This window comes from Mesoplodon bidens (genome assembly GCF_964165515.1).
Source record: "Mesoplodon bidens genome assembly, chromosome: 9".
Lineage (NCBI taxonomy): Eukaryota > Metazoa > Chordata > Mammalia > Artiodactyla > Ziphiidae > Mesoplodon > Mesoplodon bidens.
Window position 1 is genome coordinate 91,737,643 of NC_138166.1, and position 24,376 is coordinate 91,762,018.

The 24,376-nt window shown below is 42.3% G+C and overlaps 1 protein-coding gene across 1 annotated transcript; it reads left to right on the forward strand.

Moving 5' to 3' along the window:
- Positions 1 to 21,410: 21,410 nt before the first annotated feature.
- Positions 21,411 to 22,348, forward strand: LOC308622347 (RNA-binding protein with serine-rich domain 1-like; the record flags this gene model as incomplete). The annotated part of the gene is made up of 1 exon (XM_081243689.1): positions 21,411 to 22,348. Exon 1 carries the CDS (start codon positions 21,449 to 21,451, stop codon positions 22,346 to 22,348), a length of 900 nt encoding a protein of 299 aa, XP_081099815.1. The 5' UTR covers positions 21,411 to 21,448.
- Positions 22,349 to 24,376: the final 2,028 nt, after the last annotated feature.

Consider the following 24,376-nt stretch of genomic DNA (forward strand, 5'->3'; position numbering starts at 1 on the left):
AGGTTTCATGCACAAGGATATTCATGGAAGCATTGTTTGTTGTAGTTGGATGCCCGAAGCAATCTGGATGCCCATGGCAGGGGAGAGAATGAGAAAACTACGGTAAATGCACAGAGTACTAATGCAGCCAGAAGAAGCAACAGGCTAACTGTAAACATAGCAATATGGATCTTTAAAACATAGTGCTGACAGAGAAAAATATAAAAGAATAAGAAACAAGATGAGATCTGTAATGATACAATTTACATAATTAGAGGCATGTATTCTAAGCAATGTTATCCGTGTTAGAGCAATACAAACACAGAATATGCATTTAAAATATTAGAATGGGGCTTCCCTGGTGGCGCAGTGGTTGAGGGTCCGCCTGCCAATGCAGGGGACACGGGTTCGTGCCCCGGTCTGGGAAGATCCCACATGCCGCGGAGCGGCTGGGCCCGTGAGCCATGGCCGCTGGGCCTGCGCGTCCGGAGCCTGTGCTCCGCAACGGGAGAGGCCACAACAGTGAGAGGCCTGCGTACCACAAAAAAAAAAAAAAAGTAGTTTGAACAGTTTTTGCCTTTTCTCACCTAACTTATGACACAGAGCAAATATCTTTTCTGTATTTTGGAGGACTGTAATATTTCTTTTCTAACTTTGGATCAGATACCAACACTTTATCCATTCTGTTTTCAATGTCATATATCATATATTATGTGATTCCATTTATATAAAATGTACAGAATAGGCAAATCCATAAAGACAGAAAGCAGATTAGTGGTTACCTAGGTTTGGGAGATTTGGGGAAATGAGGAACGGCTGTTAATGGAGTTTCTTTGGGGGATGATTAAAACTACTGGCACTTCTACCTGGACCAGAAGGGAAGCCAAATTCCCTGAAATTCCCTCAACTGATTTGTCTACTGAGATTGGGTCAATCCTCTCCAAAAGGGTATTTAACTAGGACCCTGACATTATCAAGTGTAGTGTTTTTCAGACTTGTTTTTAGCAGCAGAACCCATTTGGGGAAAAAAAAAAATTGAATTTGGGACCCCAACATATAAGAGAAATAAAAGCTATTTTTAATTGACATAATTCAATTTATAAATTCAAATTTGTAATATTTATTATTATAAAGTCAATTAATTAGAATAATGAGGATGTTTTGATAAACCCCCAAATTTTAAGATATTAAGTGTTATAGCAATCTCTAGATCAAATTTTCTTTTTTTAATTGCATAGTATTAAAAATCCTGACACAATATAGGAATAGTTGAAAAGAGTAACAATTACTATTATTTTTCTTATTTTTTTTACCCACCTTATTTATTATATTGATAATTGTTTCCTCAACTCTGGTAAAAATGACAGCAAAATAACATATACAATTTTGAATGCTCAAATCATTAATGTGAAGTCAGTAATCACTTTTTAAATAGCTCTTGAAATTAGAAAGTAGTACAACATGAAATGTTGATTTGAAAGTTAAATCACTGGCAATTGCTAAACCTAGTTGGTGTCTTTATCATAAATATACAAAAATCAAACATGAAGTCCCTAAAATTTATAGTAAAGGCTGAAAATTTTATATGCTATTATCATTATATAGTATGTTGTATATTTATTTATTACTGCATAAGGACAACTACCCAGTGACTATGAACATTCTCAAGAAAGCCCAAGACAAGTACTAAGAACTTCTATATTCTATTGTGGAACAGGATAAAAATTATTATAATTTGTATTAATAATTTATATATATAAATAAAATTTGGACACAACTCAACATTAAAATAAAGTCATACAGCTATTATTTGCCATTAGCACTTTTAGAAGGAAATAAGGTACTAAAGATTCTGGATGCCTTAGAATTGGTATAATCTAGTGTTCTGCAATTATTGTTTGAGTTTGTTGCTATTGCAATATTGTATGACCTAGGATATTCGGGGAGGAAATTTGCCCCGAAGAGAGGACAAAGAACTTTGAGAATGAATGTCCATATAGCAGTGTTTCCATGACAGTAAAAGAATTATTTAAAAAGGGGCTGTTCTTGTTTCCTCTCCCCAACTGAACCCCTGCCTTAAGTGATAAGGCTGTAGACTCCAAATCTATCACTGGATAAAATAGTGCAAATATTGCTTCACATCCAAAGCTAGTACTGTTTCTCTGAAGAACTGTGGCCATAGCTCCATCTCCAATCTAGGACACCACAGACCTGCTTTTTCAGTCTGAGAACACCAGGTGGCATATGGTGGCTGAATCAGAGCCTTGGTAACCATGGCAACCAGCTACCATTCCAGCTCTGGGCAGCTGCCATCTTTTATCCAAAGCAGTGTTTTGTGCACACTGGGGGTTTTGCTTTGAAATTGTTGTACTATGTGCTTTTCATTCTTCACAGTCAGGGTTTCTACTTCTGGGAAGGGAATTCCAGTGCCAGAGATAGATAAATACCACGGGTCAGTTGCATTAATTTTATTTTCTGTGCATTATTGTGTCTGCATAAACCAGACTATGCACTGATATTTGAGAAGGCCACGCCTTTCACAGCAGGCTTTCTCTAGGGAGGCTAGACTTCACTGAAGGGAAATGCATGATGGAGTGAGTGACTCCTCTCTGGACAGAGGTTAAAACAAAAATGCCCAGCTCAATGCTTGAATCCGTTGTAGGTACAATGACCCTGAGAGCTGCCTGGACAAAAGATGTCTGCTGTAACTGATCTATACACTGAAGATGTCTGTTTACCAACCTACTGGAAGGATGTATTTTACATAAATAGTATCTTCCCACAAAATGTGTTTTGTGTCTGTCATGCAATAATGAACCAAATATTTATAAATTGGAGACTATCCCTTTCCTTTTCTATCAGTCAAAAGTAATGAGATTTTCTAGGTTAATCATCAGGCGTTGCCTCTGGTGATTGGCAGTATATCACAAGCCAGGCTGCCAAAAGCCATTCTCTTTGCCATTGGGAACGGAGCCGAAAGGAGTTATGTTATCCAAATGTCTTCTCTAAATTCCTAAAAGGTTCTGTACTGAACAGGGACTCATTTATAAACACATCTACTGCAGCCTGGTGTTGTTTCTGGCTATTAGATAGAGGGGCCATATCTTAAGTGTGCATTCTTTGGATGAAAGATCCTTCTTATAGAATTAAAATCCTGTTAAAAATACATTATTTTATGTCACATGAAAAATGAAGAATTTACACTGTATATGTAATGTAAAAATAATCATGAAGGGTGGAAGAGAGGAACCTCTAAGAAAATGACTGAAAAGAAATACAATAAATATTAACAGTTTTGAGACTGGATTTTTTTCTTTTTTCCACACTTATGCATTTTCTACTTTTTAATCAAGAGAACTTACTACAATGTCATAAACATAAGAACATTAAAATGTATTTTAGAACACATTTTAATTTCATTAAAGCAATCTCATTGTTTTTCACTGAACATGTTACAAATGTAAAACTTTTAACATTTTATTTGAAAAAGTATTTGAAATCATGAATGTCCCAAAAAAATCATTTTAATTCATTTTAATTGTTAAATAAATTTTAATATATTTGCACTAATAGACGACAAAATTTTTCAAAATTTATAAATAAAAAATACTCAAAACAATTTTTATCTAGTATTCTCTATGAATTAAAGTATTATTTAAGGGTATCAGAAGAGGGGAGTTAATACGTGTATTATATGTCAAACTCCATTTCCTGTTATTTTATGAAAATATTGATAAGAAAGATGATATATGTATTTATTGAGAAAGTTGCTTGTAATTTGATAAATTAGTCATAAGGATTTTCATGCATTTACTGGTTTCATACTATTGCATGTTTTTCCATCTTCTACTTAATAAGAAGAAAAAAGATTCTGATAAAACTGAACCAAAACTGAACCAAAAGCAGTAGGGGTACACCATCCATGCAGGCTAATAATTTGGTGCCACTTCATAAATATTTCTCCAGTGTTTATTTGCAGGAGCCTGTGTCATTGACTGGGGAAGGATGGCGGAAGGTCTCTGGGCAAGTGACCAGCTCACTTTCCTCCAGAACAGTGCCACTGCAGTAACTGCAACTTGTACACCATACTCAGCACAGTGGAATTCTGTGGGGCTGTTAACAATTTTATCTAGAAGCACACTTAATAATATGGAAATATATTCAAATTATGTCATTAAGTGAGGAAAAATTATGATATTGAGATCGATGACAGATAGACACACCCTCCAAGTGAAAGAACCATCATCTCTGTCATCACTTAATTAGTGCAATTGCAAGTAATTATTTTCTGATTTTTTTACACACTGCAACTATTTTCTGCTGGATTGTTGCCTTTTAACATTTTTTCTGATATCTTTTGTCTTACCTCAGTGTTTTGCTTTTATCTAATGAAGTCTCTCAATCTTATCTTTTTTTGATTCTGGGTAGGCTTCCCAGAATTAAAATATTATCAGTTTCTTCTATAATTTTTAAAAGTGTCTATGTCTATTTCTTTAATATATATAGAATGTATTTTTTTATGTACTGAGAGGTAGAGTTAATTTTGCAATAAGGAAAAAGCTATTATTATTCTTGAAGGGGTTCAGAATTTTCCACCCCAAATTATGCCACTTTGGCATGTAGATTACTTTGAGCTAGGCAATCAAGAGCCAGCAGATTCGGGAAAAACTCTTAACTGCCTAAAAGAAAGTATAAATTTCCCCATTTGTGGGAAAAATCTACATTAATAAAAGAAACTTCCATTAGAAAGAATATCTGTACCAGGAAGAGAGCTACTATCAGAGATAACTTTTTTTCACCTGAGATTCTTATTTGCATAAAAGGGAAAGCTTTATTCACCACACATTTTCTCCTGTCACTGTCCTATGAATTGCCTCCCCCACTTAGAAGCACCACACCCCAGTCCCTTTCCTTACCTCAGGATGCTATATAAGTCTCAATCCTGTGGCAACATTTGAAATCTCATATTTTTGTGGGGCTTCCGTGCATATATATGCAGTTACTTTTTTTTTTTCCATCCTGTTAAGCTGTTTTATGTCAATTTAATTCTTATAGCAGTCACAGAAGCTAGAAGGGTAGAAGGGAAATTTTTTTTCCTCCTCTACACTATATTTTATTACACCTTTTCTAGATTTGTTCTTTCTCTCCTAGTTCTGCCAGATTCCCTGAATCAGATACATACATTTAAGTTCTATTTGGTGCTATGAAGGAGTAATCTGAGAAAGAAGAAATGATTTTTAAAAGAAATGCAAATATTACAGATATTCATCTGGTCACTTGCATGCATTTGTGGCTGAAGACCACGAAGGATACAAGGAAGGGGCTGCAGTGCTGTTTCAAGTGTACCTCAGTCAGTTTGGTCATGCACTGTTATTACTTGCCTTTTTTTTTTTTTTTGTAAATTTATTTATTTTTTATTTTTATTGGGTCTATTGGTTTTTTGGGGGGTTTTTTGGGTCTATTTTTATTGGGTTTATTGGTTTTATTTTATTGCATTGGGTCTTCGTTGCTGTGCGCGGGCTTTCTCTAGTTGCGGCGAGCAGAGGCTACTCTTCATTGCAGTGTGCGGGCTTCTCATTGCAGTGGCTTCTCTTGTTGCAGAGCACAGGCTCTAGGTGCATGGGCTTCAGTAGTTGTGGCGTGTGGGCTCAGTAGTTGTGGCTTGCGAGCTCTAGAGCTTAGGCTCAGTAGTTGTGGTGCACGGGCTTAGTTGCTCCGCGGCATGTGGGATCTTCCTGGGCCAGGGCTCAAACCCGTGTCTCCTGCACTGGCAGGTGGATTCTTAACCACTGGGCCACCAGGGAAGCCCCTATTACTTGCCTTTGGTAGATACACATGCCTTTCAATAATTAGAGGCAGGTGACGACTACAGGGACCTCACTTCCAGATGGTGTGTTATAATGAAAACAAGTCTCAGACCGCATTCTGCCACGTGTATAAATATTTAGCAGTCAGGTCCCAACCAATCACATGACCTGCTCACCGAGACTGATGAAGTCTCAGCACTTGGGCCTTTTACGTGCCCAGCATCCTACAGGCACTAGAGGCAAGGAGAACAAGGTTCCAGCTTTGTGGCAGGACTGAGCTCTCAAATCAGAGTCAGGTGAAAGAATCCTCCCATTACAGCCCAAAACACACTTTAGCATCCCAAATGTGGAGAGATAATCCAAAGCGTATCAACGGTTAGGCTGGCTAGATTTTTTTAATGTTGTTTATGCAAAGGCAAGGGTATGCCTAAAACATGTTTAGCCAATCCACATAATTGAAACTCATCTGAAACTCATTTCACCAATGAGAAATTATTTCTAACCTCAGTATGCTAATTAACAAAGCCCCTGGGATAGATATAAGATAAAGATGGCTGGACCCTGTAACCAAACCCCTCTGGAATGTGGCTTCTGAATTGAGAATTTCAAATTTAACTTACCACCCCGCAGCGTGTGTTTTCCCAATTAGGGTTCTTCAAATATCGAGTAACCGTTCCTAAGAAGAGAATAAAACTAAATTTAACATATCATACCACACTGTCTATGCTGAAACAATTTAAATTCATTGTAAGGATCATGTAATAATCACAGACACGTATTGCTCCCTATTTCTTGGGGATACTCATATCTCCTAGTCTGCCAAGGCAAAGTTACCTACCCTTCCAGGGCAGTCCCCAACAACGGTCCTCTGGCCTGGTGTCCTTCCAGCCAATAGAACGAGGCTGAGTTTGGTTCAGAAGCAAAGGAAAGTTTTATTCTTTGTTCAAAGAATGGAGAGGTACAAGCTCACACTCTAGAGCACACACGCTCCTGACAGGTTGCGGGTCGGGCTGCTTTATAGGGATCTCGTTAGCCGGGAAAGGGGGCAGAGCTCTCGCGAGGCTGGCTCAGCTGCGCGGCTCACGTTCGAGATCGTAGTGCTGGGCGCAGCGTTTCTGCGCACAGCCCGCTGCCGCCATCTTGTACTGAGTATTGTTCCCAGAGCCTCTGCCTGCGACACGCCCGGCTGAGGGTGCCTGCGCAGCCATTTCACAGGAGGAGGTCTGGTCCGGAGCACCAGGTGAGAGGCGTCGGCCCCTGGCACCCTATGAGCGAGTGAAACCAGATGAAACACAGAGGGGAAAAAAAAAAAGGGTTAGACTTTATTTCCCAGATTCTATTTTTACTCCCCAGCAATTGTTAATGGGCTTTGCTGGTGACAGATCCCTCCTGCCTTCTGTGCTGCTCCTCAATCTTGAGGGGCACTGAGGGGCGACGGGTCCGTCTTCTGTAACTGCTTCCTGCTAGGTTTGGGCATCGGTTGTTATAACCCCGGGTAGAGGAGCAGAAGTTGTCCCCAGCAGCCCTTAGATCTGTTTGGTTGTCACCAGGCCTCCGCTGTGACTCTTCACATCCCCGAGTGACCACCACTTGGAGTTTTATAGATTCTAACCTTTTGGAGACAAAGGTCACCAGACAATTTAGGATGCAGGCCCAAATAATAGCAAGAGAATAATGGTCATGAAGGCCCAGGAAAGGTACAAACCAAGTGACGCTCCGGAGGGTCTGCGTTACCCCCTCCACATATGTTTGGCCAGATTAGGCGGCCAGGTTTCTGCCAGCCAAGTGGCTTTTCCCAGCGGTCTGTCTGTGCTTTCTCCAGTCAGGCCACTTTCATCAATGCAAAAACAGCACAGTGTATTTTCCAGCACACAGACCCCTCCCCAGGCAGCTAACAGATAATCTAGGGCAATTTGGTTACCCAGGACTATACCAGCCAGTGAGCCAATGGACTTTTGTCATAGCTTGAAGTTGAGATGGGTCTCATTGGCCACCAACACCACAATGGCTGTTACGTTTTTTATGTTGACAGAATTATATAAGATTCCCCTGGCCAAGGTCACTAGAACCCCTATGAGAGCAATGATTCCTGCAAGTAGTAGTCTGCTCTTTGGGGGCACACTTTTGTTGGTTTTCGGAAGAGAAGCTTCAGATCAGAGAGAGGTTCACACAAGTAATCAAGGGGGTCCGTTGCCCCAGGTTATCAGAGGTTGGGGCTCGGGGGCCCTCTTCACTCGACTATGATGTACCCATGGAGTGATCCCCTGCAACTTCAGGGCAGAATGGGTGGTTAGGATCACCAAGTGGGGTTTGTTCCACTCAGGAGTAAGCTGGTCTCGTCGGTTGCTAATTTTCCAGGTTTTTAGATACACCCAGTCTCCAGGCCGTAGGGGTGGAGGTCTGTGTCAGTGGGTACAGATAGCACCTGGTTACCGTATTCTGTGAGGGCTTTCGTGGTTTCTCCTACCTGGAGGGTGTACTTGAGTTGTTCCATTTCAAGGGGGCTAAGGTGTCCCTTGTCTCAGGCTTCGAAAATGGGTCTACCATATGTAAGTTCAAATACACTTAAATTTAACTTATATCTTGGAGCAAACGACATGCATAGCAGGGCAGTTGGGAGTAATTTAATCCAATTTTCTTGAGTCTTCTGGCATACCTTGGCTAAGGTTCATTTTAAGGTCTGACTGGATCTCTACTTTTCTCAATGATTGGGGTCTCCAGACTGAGTGCCAGGTCCATTTTATGCCTGGGGCACTTGTCCCTTTTGCCATTTGTGACATGAATGCTGGACCATTATCACTTAGTCAGGATCTTGGGTATTATCTGTTTTAGTAATACGTTAGGCACTTCAGCTGCCATTTCAGTTCTAGTGGGGAACGCCTCTACTTGCCCTGAAAACGTGTCCACTAGCACCAAGAGATACCTGAAATTGCCTAGTACTCTCAGCAGGACAGTGAAATCAGTCGGTCTTCCCCAGGATATGTCCCTATGGTCTAAATGGGCCTTATCTGGGGACCTCTGAGGGCTCTGGTGTTGGGGGTGTTCCTGTTTAGACGGGGCAGGTCTCAACTATCCAACTGATTACACTTTTCATGCCAGGAGTTACCACGACCTCAACTAACCAATTACGTATATAGGGCTTCCCTTCTGTAATGAGTTCCTTGATGAGCCTCCCTCATGGCTTGACAAGCTGCAGTTTGGGAAAAGAAGTATTTCCCGTGTTCATTAACTAGCCACCCCTGGCCTCTCCTAGATCTCTGTTGAAGCCCCATTTCTGGGCTTTGTCTAATTCTTCCTTTGTATAGACTGGGGAGTAATTGGATAGATCTGGCCTTTTAGGTATGAGGAGTAATTGCCAAGTTACTGGTTCTAGGACTGCCCTTTTGGCAGTTGCATCTGCTTTGCTGTTGCCCTTTATTACCTTGATGACCCCTCCAGTGAATCACCACCACTTTTTTCAGAAGTTGCACTGCTTCTAGGAGTCTCAATATGTTTAAGCCATGTTTCACCTGCTTCTTCTCTGCAGTAAGCATACCTCTTTTCTTCCAAATAGCACCGTGTGCATGTAGGATGCATGCCAGCAGCCTGTGTAAACATCTAAGATCTTCCCTGTCCTGAGCTCTGAGGCTCAGCTGAGGACTATCAGCTAGGCCTTTTGGGCTGAGGTCCCTGGGGGTAGGCTTCATGCCTCAATGACTCGGGTCTGAGATGTTACTGCATATCCCGCCATCCATTTTTCACTCTCATAAAATTGCTCCAATCTGTGAACCATTCCTCCTTGGCGTTTGGGAGAAGCTCACTTCCTAGGTCAGGGCAACTGGAATATATCATGTTCCATACAGTCATGCTCCAGGGGCCCCATTCCTGTGGGTAGCAGGGTGGCAGGATTTAGGGTGTGACAGGTTTTTATGGTAATGACCGTTGTCTAAAAGCATAGCCTGAAGTTGAATCGAACTTCCAGGGGATAGCCATTCTGTTCCCTTAGAACTTACTAAAGCCTGACCCTGTTGTAGAGTCCAAATAGTGACTGGCTGACGAAACATTAACTTTTCAGCCTCTGTTAGCAGGATTGAAGTAGCTGCTACTGCCTGTAGACAAGGAGCCCATCCCTTAGCGGCTTTATCTAATTGTTTAGAGAAATAAACAACCACCCAAGTAAGGGGTCCCAGTTTTTGATCTAATATCCCAAAGGCAATTCCCCTTCTCTCATGAATGTAAAGGTCAAAGGGTTTAACTAAATCTGGGAGGGCCAGAGCAGGGACCTGAAGTAATTTCTTTCCCAATTCTTTTTTTTTTTTTAATTGAAGTATGGTTGATGTACGATGTTGTACCAATCTCTGCTGTACAACCAAGTGACTCAGTTATACACATACAGACATTCTTTTTTTATATATATATGCTTTTCCATCATGGTTTATCACAGGATATTGAATATAGTTCCCTGTGCTATAGGACCTTGTTTTTGTTTGTTTGTTTGTTTTTTAAATTTTATTTATTTATTTATGGCTGTGTTGGGTCTTCGTTTCTGTGCGAGGGCTTTCTCTAGTTGCGGCAAGTGGGGGCCACTCCTCATCGCGGTGCGCAGGCCTCTCACTATTGCGGCCTCTCTTGTTGCGGAGCACAGGCTCCAGACGCGCAGGCTCAGTAATTGTGGCTCACGGGGCTAGCTGCTCCGCGGCATGTGGGATCTTCCCAGACCAGGGCTCGAACCCATGTCCCCTGCACTGGCAGGCAGATTCTCAACCTCTGCACCACCAGGGAAGCCCGGACCTTGTTGTTTGCATTCGCAATTCTTTTTTTTTTTTTGGCCGCACTCCGTGGCATGCAGGATCTTAGTTCCATGACCAGGGATGGAACCCGTACCCCCCGCATTGCGAGTGCAGAGTCTTAACCACTGGACTGCCAGGGAAGTCCCTGCTTTCTCCATCCTTGAAAGACCCCCTTCACATTCTGGAAGGATGAAGATCCTTTTCTTTCAATTTTTCATATAAAGGCCTAGCTATTAGACCATTAGGTATCCAGATGTGGCAAAACCCGGCCATCCCCAGGAAGCCCCTAAGCTGTCTTCTAGTTTTAAGAGGAGCAAGACTGCAAATGGCTTCATTCATTTCCTGGGGTAGGCTTGTCTGACCTTCTGTGAGGATGAAGCCTATATAGGTGACCTTAGTTTGTGATATTTGAGTCTTTTTCTTGGACATCTTATATCCTTTGTCAACTAGGTGGTTCCGGGTGGTTACAGTATTTTTGTCAGAGGCCTCCGTAGTAAGGTTGGTGATCAGAATGTCCTCTTATATATGAGGGAACCCTCCCCCAGATATATTGATAGATCTTTAAGGTCTTTAGCTAAAGTTTCCCCAAAGATGATGGGGGAATTTTTGAACCCTTAGGGCGGGACTGTCCGGCAGTATTGTTGTTTTTGTTGTGTGTTTGGCTCCTGCCACTCAAAAGCAAAAATTTCATGTGACTCTGGGGTGATTAAAATACAGAAGAAGGCATATTTGAGATCTAATACAGAATACCAGGTCCTGGTGGATTGTAGAGTGGTCAGCAGGGTGTAGGCATTAGGGGCGACTGGATGTATGTTCTCTGTGGCTTCACTGACTGCCCTGAGGTCCTGTACCATCCAGTGTTCCCCACTGGGTTTCTTTATGGGGAGAATTAGGAGTATTACAGGTGGATTGGCATGGCCTAATAAGGCCCTGGTCAACCAGGCCCTGTATAACAGGGGCAATGCCCAACAAGGCCTCCTGACAGAGAGGGTACCATTTTCTATTGGGCCATGTATGTCTGGGTTTTAGATGGACCATCACAGGACTGGCTCCTTTAGCTCGTCCCACCCATCCCTGGGCCCAGACCTCAGGATTTCTTCCAGGGAGGTCAACTTGCTATGTCCAGGGAGGTTTGTCCTCAGCCATTATCATCTGGTGCCCCTTGTCTAAGGGATGCCAATCTCCATTTTGTCTCCCATTAGGTGGATAGTAATTCCCAATTTATGTAAGATATCCCTTCCTAGCAGAGATATAGGGCATTTGGAAACATATAGGAAGGAATGGGTGAGCATTCTAATGGCTCTATGAATGCCCATTCTTGGGCCTTCCCTGATAACCCCATAATTTTACAACTCTTGTGACTGTGTTTGCCTGATCTGGTGTTCAAAACCAAGTAAGTGACACCAGTGTCAACTAAGAATTCAACAGGTTTTTTTCTCTATGTCTAGTGTCAGCCAGGGCTCCTTGAGGGTCAGTTGGAGTGCCAGCTTAGGAGTCCCCTGGCCCTGGCATTCTTCTTCTCTTTGGACCATGTGCCTTCAGGGTAGTGGGCAGGATCTGCCACTTCTGTCCTCCTTTGGGGGCAGTGAGGACATTCTCTCTTCCAGTGTCCCTCTTGTTTACATATGGCACACTGATTGGGTCCTAGTTTCCTTGGTTTGCTGTCCCTCAGTGGGGGCCAGTGGTCACTCACCAGAGTCAGAGGTCTCTGTGGGCAGTTAGTCCAGATTCCTGTGCTGACCGGTTGACACTGGAGGGCAACAGCCAGTAGGTGGGCCTGCCTCTGGGTGTTTTTATCCTCTGACTTTTCCTCCTCTATATATCTGTTTTTAAACACGCAGTAGGCAACCTCCACCAGGGAAGAGAGAGGGGTATCTGCTTCTATTTCCAGATTCTGAAGTTTATGCATAATGGCGAGAGCACTTTGGGAAATAAAATATGACCTCAGGCTTGTATTCCCTTCCAATGACTCGGGGTCAGTGGTACTATAAATTCAAAGACATTCCTTGAGGCGCTCTAGCAATGCGGAAGGGTTTTCTTTTGGCTCCTGCTTGATCTCCTTTATTTATTTATTTATTTTTTTAATCTTTTGGCCGTGCCACACAGCATGTGGGATCCCAGTTGCCCAACCAGGGATCGAACCCATAGCCCCCGCATTGGAAACATGGAGTCCCAACCACTGGACCACCAGGGAAATCCCTGATTTCCTTTATCTTAGTCCAATTGACAGGTTTCTTTCCTGTTGCCTGGATTCCCTTTAGGTCATATTTTTATAATGTGTCAGCCTGTCTTTTACCCGCTTCTCCATTGTCTCAGTCCGGGTTGGGTTTATTATCTAGGACCGCTTGATTCCCAGGTCTGAAAATGGCATGACCTACATTGTTTCTGTTCTCTTTGTATGCTTCCTCTCAGGTTTTCGAAAAGACTGTGGCCTTTTCTTCCCCATTAGGAGTACATTGAGGAGGCTCTGAATGTCAGCCCAGGTAGGGTCATGGGTCTGAGAGATTCCCCTAATCAGATTCAGGAACCTCTCTGGATCTTACCTCAACCCCTTGCTATGACTTTTCCAGTTATACAGATCAGAAGTGGTAAATTGTTGTATACCTGGATGAGCCTTCCTTCTCCACTGGGGACCAGCTTCTCCACTGGGGACCACTTCGTTCCTTGTGGGTTGTTGGACCCTAGCTGGTAATTAGTCCCACTCTGTTTATTTGCTGGACCACGTTCCAGGGGAGGAGGCTGATATGGAGGGGACTCCTTGGGTCTGTGGCCCAAATCAGGTTATACAAAGGAAGAGGGTAGGGAGGGAGCAGTAGGAGGAGGGTTAGGGAGGAGAACAAGAAGGTCCTCAGCGGAAGGGTCAAGGACTGGTATTACCTCAGTGGAGAGAGCACACAACCTTTTTGAAGGCCTTTGTTCTGAAAAAGCCCATGAAAAACTGGACATAGGGAATTTCTTTCCATTTCTTTTGTTTCTGGCATAGAAGGTCCAATTGTAAAATGGTATTGTAATTTAGAGACTCACTGACATGCCAGCTTTCCCCATCTCCCAGCTAATATTGGGACCAGGCTGTATTACATAGGAAGATTAACTGTTTTCTGGTCAGGGGATGATACCTGAAAAACTTCCAATTCTTCAGGATTCACCCTAATGGGCATAAGTATGGAGGACATTTGGTTCCCCGTACCTTAGACGTTCTGTTTTAGATTTGTTTCCAGCTACTGAGAGGGAGGTTGGAGTGATTTGTTGGCATGCAAATGCCACAAGATTTGGCTCAAATAAGACTTCCAGTTCAGGAAATTTGGAACCAATACCAAACTGTTAATGGATTCCTCAGAAGACCCAAATAGGAGATGTCCAAGTGGCATAGATGCTGATATTACTTGGAGACTCCCCCTTGAATTTGTAATGGCCCATGCTAGAGACGGTTAGTCCCTCCTCAGTCAAAATACCCCGCGGGAGGTTAGATGGCACTGACTCAAGGATAGAGCAGCTTAGCCTCTCTAGTTCCTAGAGTGTCTAGCAAGTCCAGAGCCTGGTGGGTGGGTCCAGGTGGGAGGGCCGCAATCAGTCCCATCTGGGTCACCAAAAATTTGTTACCAACCCTCCCGAGTTGGTCCCCCCAAAAAGGGTTCACTCGCGCCAATAGAATGAGGCTGAGTTTCATTCAGAAGCAAAGGAAAGCTTTTTATTCTTTCATCAAGGAATGCAGAGGTATGAGCTTACACTCTAGAGTCCATGCTCTCCCTTAAAGGCCATTGGCAGGGCTGCCTTATAGGGTTCTTGTCAGCAGGGAGGGAATTGGACTTCTTGAGGGTCAGGCACAGCTGTACTGCTCACAGCGATCCAGATCAAAGTGCTGGGTGCACATTTCTACACACAGTATGCTGCCACCATCTTGAATTACAGTGTTGTGCACAGCACTTCTGCACACAGCCTACCAAGCTGAGATATCAGGCACAGCCATTTCACACAAGGAACTCTGGTCTGAAGTGCCAGATGCAAGGCCTCTGCACGTGGTACCCAAGTGAAACTAGACTAAGCACAAAGGAAAAAATGTTTTATTTTTTCTGTTTTATTACCCAGATTCTATTTTTATTCTCTGGGAATTGTCAGTGGGCTTTGCGGTGACACCACCACCAGTACTTGTGATTATGAAAATAAGACTCATCACCTGCCTTTAAGAATGACATTTGGTTTAGGCTTGGAAGTCACCATAGAAGCCCAAGTCCTCCTTTGTCTTAACCTTAGCTGTTATGAATAATACTCTCCTCTCAATGTAGTCCATGATTCTCAAGAGGAGTTGGGATATTGGGGAAGGATCCCATTCCAAGTTTGGCTTATCAGAATCTCTTAAGGGAAAGACCTCTCCATCCTGTTAATCCTCCCAAGAGGGAAAGTTACTATTCATCTTCCCAAACCCAGCACTCTTAGATTGCAGTCCCATAGGACTCTTCTCTGGAGTCTGTATTTCACCGTTCTCTTGACCTTAATCAGTAACAAAAGCTTTATAATACTACCATGGCATTGCTCACCCCCCACCCTTCCCCCACCCAGGTTTATAAACTCCTTAGCTCCCTTGCCTCTGGGCAAGTCTGTCTATAGCATCTCACAAAAGAAGAAGAAAGAAAGAGTAGAAAAAAGAATGTCTAGCCCTAAGCTTCCTTTTGCATCTGTATGCTTGCTGGTCTCTGAATCCCTGAAGCAGTGAAAGGTAAATAAACCTCTGGTCTATTCTTCCTTTGTTCTCTGAACTGGGACTTCACTCCCAAGGAGATTTTCTTCTCAGATGAGATTTGGAAAGGTCTTTTTTCTTTGCTTAGATGGTTTGAACTGATAATTTGCATCTACAAAGGAAACTAAAAAATACTGAATAGCTCTTAGAAAACACTGTGGAGGCACTCCTTAGGATAATCTTGCCTCCACTCTGAATGAGAAGAAACCTCCAAGTGAATGAAACCCAAAAGCAAAATTTTCAATGCTGAGTTAATTTTAATATTTTCCCTGGATAACTCTCTCTAAGGTCAAACATTTTAATTCACCAGCCTTAAAATCAGTGCCCCCTCTCCCCACCAAGGAAAACATCAGATAATTTCAAGATAAACAAATAAAAACATAGGATTAAAAAAAATTAACCTAATATTACAAACAAAATAACCCAATATTACAAACAATAGAAGAGTAAGATAGGAAAGGCTCATGTGAAATTCTCACACAACCCCACCTCCAGTTGAGTTACTTCATAAAGCATAAGATTTTTAAATAAAATATACAGTTTATTCTGTTTATTCTCATCAGTTCAAACCAGAATTGACTTTCATAAGAGAAATAATACAACAAAAGATAGCAGCTGAACTAAAATAGATAAAGAGATGATATAGATGAAAGAAAAGCAGGCATTACTAAAAAAAAAATCAGAAAAAATGGAGCAGTAGCAAAATCAAAGTTATAACACACAAAAATTTTCTGTCAAAAGAAAACAGATAATGCATTGTGAGAAATGACCATGTTATAGAGAAGGGGGCATTGTGAACAGAGAGCAATGCTCATACATAACTTGGGAATAGTTTTAAATTCCAAGCACAAAGGCAGCAGGGACTCAGCCTGCAGCGTTCTGCTGAAGAATTTATGAGGTTCCTTGGCCGCTTCATCTAGCACCTAATCACAGAGCCACTTTTACCTGAAAATTCTCCTGTTTCCTTACACACAACCATCAAACACTTCATAAAAACAGCTTTGGGCTCCAGGAAATACCAGACAATGACAGAATTCTGTGGAAATCAGAAAGTATCAGCTTTGATTTTATCAGACTGACAATAATGATAGAAATGTAAGTTACACTTATATCTAATAAGAAGCTTGATGAAGTCCAGAATGCTGGGCTGGCCATTATCTTTCTCAGTACAAATGAGAAAGAGTTGGCTAAATGATATTTACATTCTGGTGATAACCATTAAAAAAAAAAAAAAAGGAACTTGTGACAAGGATTCTCTCCTTGGGCAACTTTAGTGAGGTTTTTCTGAGCCTTCATCTCAGGTGCACCTGCTGATGTTGGCCTTCTGTGTCCATCTTTGAATTGTCCAATTTTAGCAAGAATCCTGAAGTCGGTTTAGCCAGAATCCCCACCCTTGATAACTAATCACCCTCTATATCTGATCAAATTCCTAATTCCCCACCATCCCCCAGGTAATATCGCCCTGCCCTGTCTTCATCAAGAATCTTGATAGGTCAGTGTAGTGAAGAATTACCCATCTTTTAATAATTTTCCATCCACCCCCACCTTCACCCCCACCCTGCTGCTTGGGTATAAATCTCCATTTTCCTTTGTTATATTCAGAACTGAGCCCAATCTCTCTCACTACAAAATTCTACTACACTAGTCCCTATACTTATCAAGATAGTCCTGAATAAGATCTGCCTCTGCATATTTAATAGGTGTTAAGTTAATTAGACAAGGAGGGTGTTAGACGAAGGTGGCTTTAATGCCTTAGTAGCCTAGTAAGCAAACCCAAACCTAAGCCTAAAATGCCTCAAGGTTAAGAAATCAAAACCTACAGACAACAGATCACAAACAGACAAGTAGTCTTTCCCAAATATGCAAACACTTATTATAGCCAATCAGATAATTTCCTTGCTTTGCTTCCACATCTTCCCTATAAAAGATGCTTCCACATCTTTCCCTTAGCTCCTGCCAGTGGGGTGCTCCTAGCCACTTCAGTTCTGGTGCTGCCTGATTCTTTTTTTTTTCCCCCAGCTTTTTATTTTATTTTAAAAAAGCTTTATTGAGTTATAGTTGATGTATAATATTATATGTTACAGGTGTACAATATAGTGATTCACAATTTTTAAAGGTTATACTACATTTATATGTATTATAAAATATTGACTATATTCTCTGTGTTGTACAATATATCCTTGTAGCTTATTTTATATATAATAGTTTGTACCTTTTAATCCCCTACTCCTATATTTTCCCTCCCCGCTTCCCTCTCCCCCCTGGTAACCATTAGTTTGGTCTCTATATCTGTGAGTTTGCTTCTTTTATGATTTATTCACTAATGTGTTATATTTTTTAGATCCCACATATAAGTGATTTCATATAATATTTGTCTTTGTCTGACTTATTTCACTTAGCATAACACCCTCCAAGTCCATCCATGTTGTTGCAGATGGCAAAATTCACTTCTTTTTTATGACTGAGTAGCATTCCATTTTATATATATATATAATATATATATACATATCACATCTTCTTTATCCATTCATCTGTTGATGGACACTTAGGTTGCTTCCGTATCTTGGCAATTATAAATATCAATAATATGAACATTGGGGTGCATGTATCATTTTGAATTAGTGTCTTTGTTCTTTTTGGTTACATACCTAGGAGTGGAATTGCTGGGTCATGTGGTAGTTCTAGTTTTAGTTTTTTTAGAAATTTCCATAATGTTTTCCACAGTGGCTGCACCAGTTTACATTCCCACCAATGGTGTACGAGAGTTCCCTTTTTCCCACATCCAAATAAACTTTAAAATTTAATAAGTTCCGGTTTATCTTTTAACACAAGTGTTATGAATAATATTTTCTTTGACACTAGGTAGGGCAAAAATATTTCCAATTAAGTATGTGAATTGAATATATGTTTGTCTCTGCTCATCCAGAAACTACTGAATAATAGTAAAGTCCTATGGGTCACAAACCTGAAAGGGCAAAGAGAATAGGTGAGTGGGGGGTAGATGTTGTCAACCAAAGTTTGGGAGCTGGAATGAAAATGAAAGATAGGTAATTTGCTTACCAGGCCAGAGAGTGCCTGGAAGGAGGGCACAAGGGTATGTGGAAGTGGAATATAAGCAAACTGACTCACAATGGTTTTCTGTTTTGTTTTGCTTTTTAAATTTAAGAGTTTATTTAAGCAAAAATTGACTCATATCAGGTAGTGCCAAACCAGAAGTGGGTAGGAGTGCTCCTGATTCACAGTGTTGAAGCCCGGATAGTCTCAGGAGATTTGAGGCACCAGGATCCCCCAGAGGTGGGTTGCAGGTGGTCTAAAAACAGAGGAGAAGTCTGTTTTTAAAGTAGTTGGGTAAAAGCAGGAAAGAATGAGGTAAAGTGGCAGTGATTCTGTGTGTGGAGTTTGCCTCAGATGTAAGCTGCAATGCAGAGCTAACTGACAGAGCACTTGCCTGGAAGTGAAGAGCCCTGAACTCCTACTTCGAGCTACCTGTGGATGACAGCACCTTGGAAAGCTACCCTTAGGTGCTCTCTGAGCACAGGCCCCACCAGTGGTGACCTCAAAAGGAAATTGATAGAAAGATTTGATACAGAAAAATGCAAGCCTGTTTGGTGGTTTCCATTCCAATATGTAAAAGAGCTTGGAAGTCATCACTCCCAACAAAGCAAGAGAAAAGCTGTACAAACTGAAAATCAATCATTCTTCTTAAAACCATCAGAAAATTGAGGTTACAGGACAAATTCCCACTCCAAAAACTGAAGAGACAGGTGGATGGATCACAGCTTATTTACATGGAACAGAAGCCACTGGAGCGGAAGCCTGTGGGAACAATTCAGATGTTATTGACTAGTTACTGGAGATTGAACAAGAACTGGCTTGAGAGTTAAAAACTCTTAGGGGCTCAGTCTCAGAGTGCCCCCTGATACTTTCATGAATTTACCTCCAGGAGCACCACCAGGTTCTCAAGATGAAAATAACACAAAAATCTTCTCATGTTTAGGGTAGGGGAAGGAGAAAATCACCACTATAAATATATCCAGATGGAGAGTTCTGTTCTCTATTAAAAAAAAAAAAAGCTCACCCTCAGAGAAACTAATGCTTTACCATAGCCTAACCTGTCCCAGAGGAAGGGCAATTAGACCGCCTTCCTGTCCTTCTCTAGCCTTCCTGTCTCACATAAAAGGAGGGGGGAAAGCCTATAAAAATTCTTCTGGGGCTTCCCTGGTGGCACAGTGATTGAGAGTCCACCTGCCAATGCAAGGGACACAGGTTTGTGCCCCGGCCCGGGAAGATCCCACATGCCGTGGAGCAGCTGGGCCCGTGAGCCATGGCCACTGAGCCTGCGCGTCCGGAGCCTGTGCTCCTCAATGGGAGAGGCCACAACAGTGAGAGGACCGCATACCACACACACACAAAAATTCTTCTGAAGGTTGCAACCCAGAGACACAGGCCCACTAAAAAAAAAACCACCAAGATTCAATCATAAAATTACAGACTTCTTCCTTTGTGTAATATCTTGTCACCTTATAAACAGGATTCTGGTATAACAATAGTGAGTTACAACTGACAGAGCTGTAAGAAACAGTCTCTAACTAAGAAGGAGTTGCTAGAGAAGCCCAAAGGGAACAGGGAAGGCAAAAACAAAAACACTAGAGGAAATTGAACTCTCTGACACCTACAGCTACAGCAAACATTAAACACATTCTAACACCTACCCAGGTAAACATAAAACCTCACACTATAGACCATTTATCTCAGTTCCTATTACCCAATACATTATGTTCAGCATTCAACAAAAAATTCAAAGGCATGCTATAAGGCAAGAAAATATGCAGTCTGAAGAGACAAGGTGAGCATCAAAACCAGTCTCAGATATGGCAGAAATTTTGGAATTACGAGGCAGAAATTTAAAATAATTATGATTAGTATGCTAAGGGCTCTAATGGAAAAGGTGGATAACATGCAAATACAGATGGATAATGTCAGCAGAAAAAATGGAAACTCTAAGGAAGAATCATGTTTAAAATTTAAAAAGAAAATATTGTAACAGAAATGATGATTGTCTTTGATGGGCTTATTGGTCTGTTGGACACAGCCAAGGAAAGAGTTAGTGAGCTTGAAGATATTAATAGAAATTTCCAAAACTGAAATGCAAAGAGAAAAACAAACAAACAGAACATTCACGAAATGTGGAACAATTGCAAAGGTGCAGCATACGTAAAATGGAAATACCAGAAGAAGGAGAAAAAGGGTAAGAAGAAATATTTAAAGTAACAACGGCTGAGAATTTTCCAAAGTTAATGACTGATACCAAATCACAAATCCGGAAAGCTCAGAGAACACCAAATATGATAAATACCAAAAATTTACACTGAGGCACATCATTCAAACTGCAGAAAACAAAACAAACAAAAAATTCTTGAAAGAAACCAGAAGGGGAAAGAACCCTTGCCTATAGAAGAATGAGGAATTATACCAACTTCTTTCCAGAAACCAAGCAAGGAAAAAGAGGGTCAGTGAAATATTTAAAGTGTTGAAAGAACAAAACCAAGAGCCTACAAGTCTCTATCCAACAAAAATTTCCTTCAAAAGTGAAGGAGAAATGAGGACTTTCTCAGACAAACAAAAACGGAATTTCTTGCCTATAGACCTGTCTTTTAAGAAATGTTAAAAGAAGTTCTGTAGAGAAAAGGATTATTTACGTCAGAAACTCAGATTTACATAAAGAAAGGAAGAGCAGTAAAAAAGAGTAAAAAAATCAAAGGAAAATAAAATATTTAATTTTTCTTATTCCTATTGATCTAGTAGATCAGTGTTCATTCAAAATAATAATAGCGGAAGTGGTTGGGGCCTCGGAGGGCGGAAGGGCGCCCCCGCTTCGCCGGCTCTGTGGCGGGCCCAGTGAGGCCCCCAGAATTCGGAGCAGCCGAGAACCCAGCCTCCACCCTCGGGGCCCTCTCGCCGAGCTGGAGACCCAGGCCCGCAACGCCAGGCCCTACCTACCCTGGAAGTGCTCGCGGCCCGGCACCTAGACTGGGGTGTTGCTGCCCTTTGGTGTAAATTGCAGTTGATTAGGGATTGTTTCTCAGACTCAAGTTAGAAGTGAGAGTTCAGATAAAGTGAGGCCGCCATTGCTGCTTTGAACACCTCAGAAGGGGAGAATGGATTTATCAGGAGTGAAAAAGAAGAGCTTGCTAGGAGTCAAAGAAACTAATAAAAAGTCCAGCACTAGGGCTCCTTCTCCTACCAAACGCAAAGACCGCTCTGATGAGAAGTCCAAGGATCGCTTTAAAGATAAGGGGGCCACCAAGGAGTCGAGCGAGAAGGATCGTGGCAGGGATAAAACTGGAAAGAGGCGCAGCGCTTCCAGTGGTAGCAGCAGCACCAGGTCTCGGTCCAGCTCGACCTCCAGCTCGGGCTCCAGCAGCAGCTCCAGCTCATCTTCTGCATCGAGCCACTCAGGAAGTTCCAGCACATCCTGCAGCTCCAGCTCCGGCAGCTCCCCTGGCTCTCCGAGTCCTTCTCAGCGCAGGCCTGACAACAGGCGGTGTTCCCACTCCAAATCCAAACCACCCAAAAGAGATGGAAGGGAAAGGAAAAGGCGGAGCCCTTCTCCTAAACCCACCAAAGTGCACATTGGAAGGCTCACCAGGAATGTGACCAAGGATTGTATCCTGGAGATATTCTCCAGCTATGGGAAAATTAAAATGATTGACATGCCTGTAGACAGGATGCACCCCCATCTGTCTAAAGGCTATGCATATGTGGAGTTTGAGAATCCAGATGAGGCCGAGAAGGCGCTGAAGCATATGGACGGAGGACAAATGGATGGCCAGGAGATCACTGCCACTGCTGTGCTGGCCCCCTGGCCTCGGCCACCCCCCAGGCGATTCAGCCCTCCCAGGAGAATGCTGCCACCGCCTCCCATGTGGTGCAGGTCACCCCCACGGAGGAGGAGCAGGTCGCATTCCCCTCGGCGCAGGTCCCCCGTGCGCCAGCGATCCTGCTCCCCGGGCCGCCGCCACCACAGGAGCCGCCCCAGCTCCACCTCCTCCCGATAAGCAAGGCCACCGAAGCTCTGCCCTGTGCCTTGTATCCCATCCAATTGTCACTTTTCTAGCAGAAGGAGGATCGGTAGGAAAGAAATCCCTCACTCGGGCAGGCTTTGAAGGTGAAGGCAGTAATTGCTACGTTTCGCCTGGCGGCAGAGTTCCGGCTGCAGGAGTGTTGTTGGTTTGGGGTCGTGCTTATGAAGATGCCCTCCAGTTTTCTGGCTAGAAAGCTTCCGCATTTCTAGTTCCTGAGAGTCAGTTTAGTGGCAGAGCCAGCAGGGATGAGCAGGGGGCTCCAGGAGGTGGTACAACCCCAGCCTGGGAGCATGTTTTCCCATTCCACAGATGACGTGGGGCCTATCTGGTGGGCTGGTCGTGCCCTAACCTGTTGGCCTGCAGGGTCCCACAGAAAAGGTGTGCTTTTACACAGCTGCCGTTCCTGTTAGCCTGGCCCTGCTCCCCTGCTCGAATCCTCTTCTGACCTCTAGGGCCAAATACCCAAAATGGTTCTTTTCACGTGTACTCACGTGCGTGCACACACACACACACAAACCTACATCTCCCTTTCTCTCTGAAACTGGTAAGCTGAGAGCCAGCTCTGTCGGGTCATCACAGAACCCCCTTGTTGTGTTGCTATTCATGGTGGTCGTGCAGGTTACCTTGGCAACGTGTACATTGCTTTTTTGTCTTTTACTGTATAGTCAGTACTATACATTTTCTGTTTTGAGTTTTGTAACTTTGTAGCATTTTAGATAATACTGTGTTTGTACTTTGTTGTGTAGAGAAAAGAATTGTGTTGAATAAACCTAGGATTAGAGTGCTGCTCAAGTGTTGGGTTTGCTGCCTCCTTCCTGTCCCTTGGCCCCAAAGGCAGCTTCAGTTGTGAGGTAATTAAACATGATTGTCTAAAAAATAATAATAATAATAATAATAGCAACAATGTATTAGGTGATTATGGTGTATGGATAAGTGTAATGAATGATAGCAGTGCTATAAGGGATGGGAGGAAGAAATTGAATACTCTGTTATAATGTATCTACACTAGCAGTATAGTATTATTTGAAAGTGGACTTAGATTAGTTATAAATGCATAGTGTAAACTCTAGGGCAAACACTGAAAAAAAATTTAAAGTATAATTGATATGCTGAGAGGATGGAAAATGGAATTATATAAGATGTTCAGTTAAAACCAGAGGAAGCAGGGCCTCCCTGGTGGCGCAGTGACTGAGAGTCCGCCTGCCGATGCAGGGGACATGGGTTCGTGCCCCAGTCTGGGAAGATCCCACATGCCGCGGAGCGGCTAGGCCCGTGAGCCATGGCCGCTGAGCCTGCGTGTCTGGTGCCTGTGCTCCGCAACGGGAGAGGCCACAACAGTGAGAGGCCCGCATACCGAAAAAAAAAAAACAAAAAAAAACAGAGGAAGCAGAAAAGAGGAAAAGAAAAAAAAAGAAAGTTCAATAAAAATCAATAAAACAGTTCTGAATATGGCAGATATTAATCTAACTGTATCAATAATCAGTTTAAATATGAATGGTCTAAATACACCGATTAAAACACAGAGACTGACAGACTAGATCAAAAAATAAGACACAACCATGTTGTGTACAAGAAACCCACTTTAAATATAGAGACACAAATAGATTAAAAGTAAAGGGAAGGAAAAGATACACTATGCTAATACTAATCAAAATAAAGCTGAGTAGTTATCTTAATTTCAGACAAAGCAGATTCCAGGATAACAAAAATTATCAGGGACAAAGAGGGGCATTACCTAATGTTAAAGGGGTCAATTCTCTAAGAAGGCATAACAGTTCTTTTTGTGTATGCATCTAACAACAGAGCATTAAAATACGTGAGACAGAGCCTGCTACAGCTGTAATAAGAAATAGACAAATCCACTATTATAGTTGGAGACTGCAACTCACCTTTATCAGTAATTGACAGAAAATCAGCAAGGATGTAGCTGAAGTGAACAGCATCATCAATCAACTGGTTCTAATTGACATTTATAGACTTCTGCATCCACAACAACAGAAC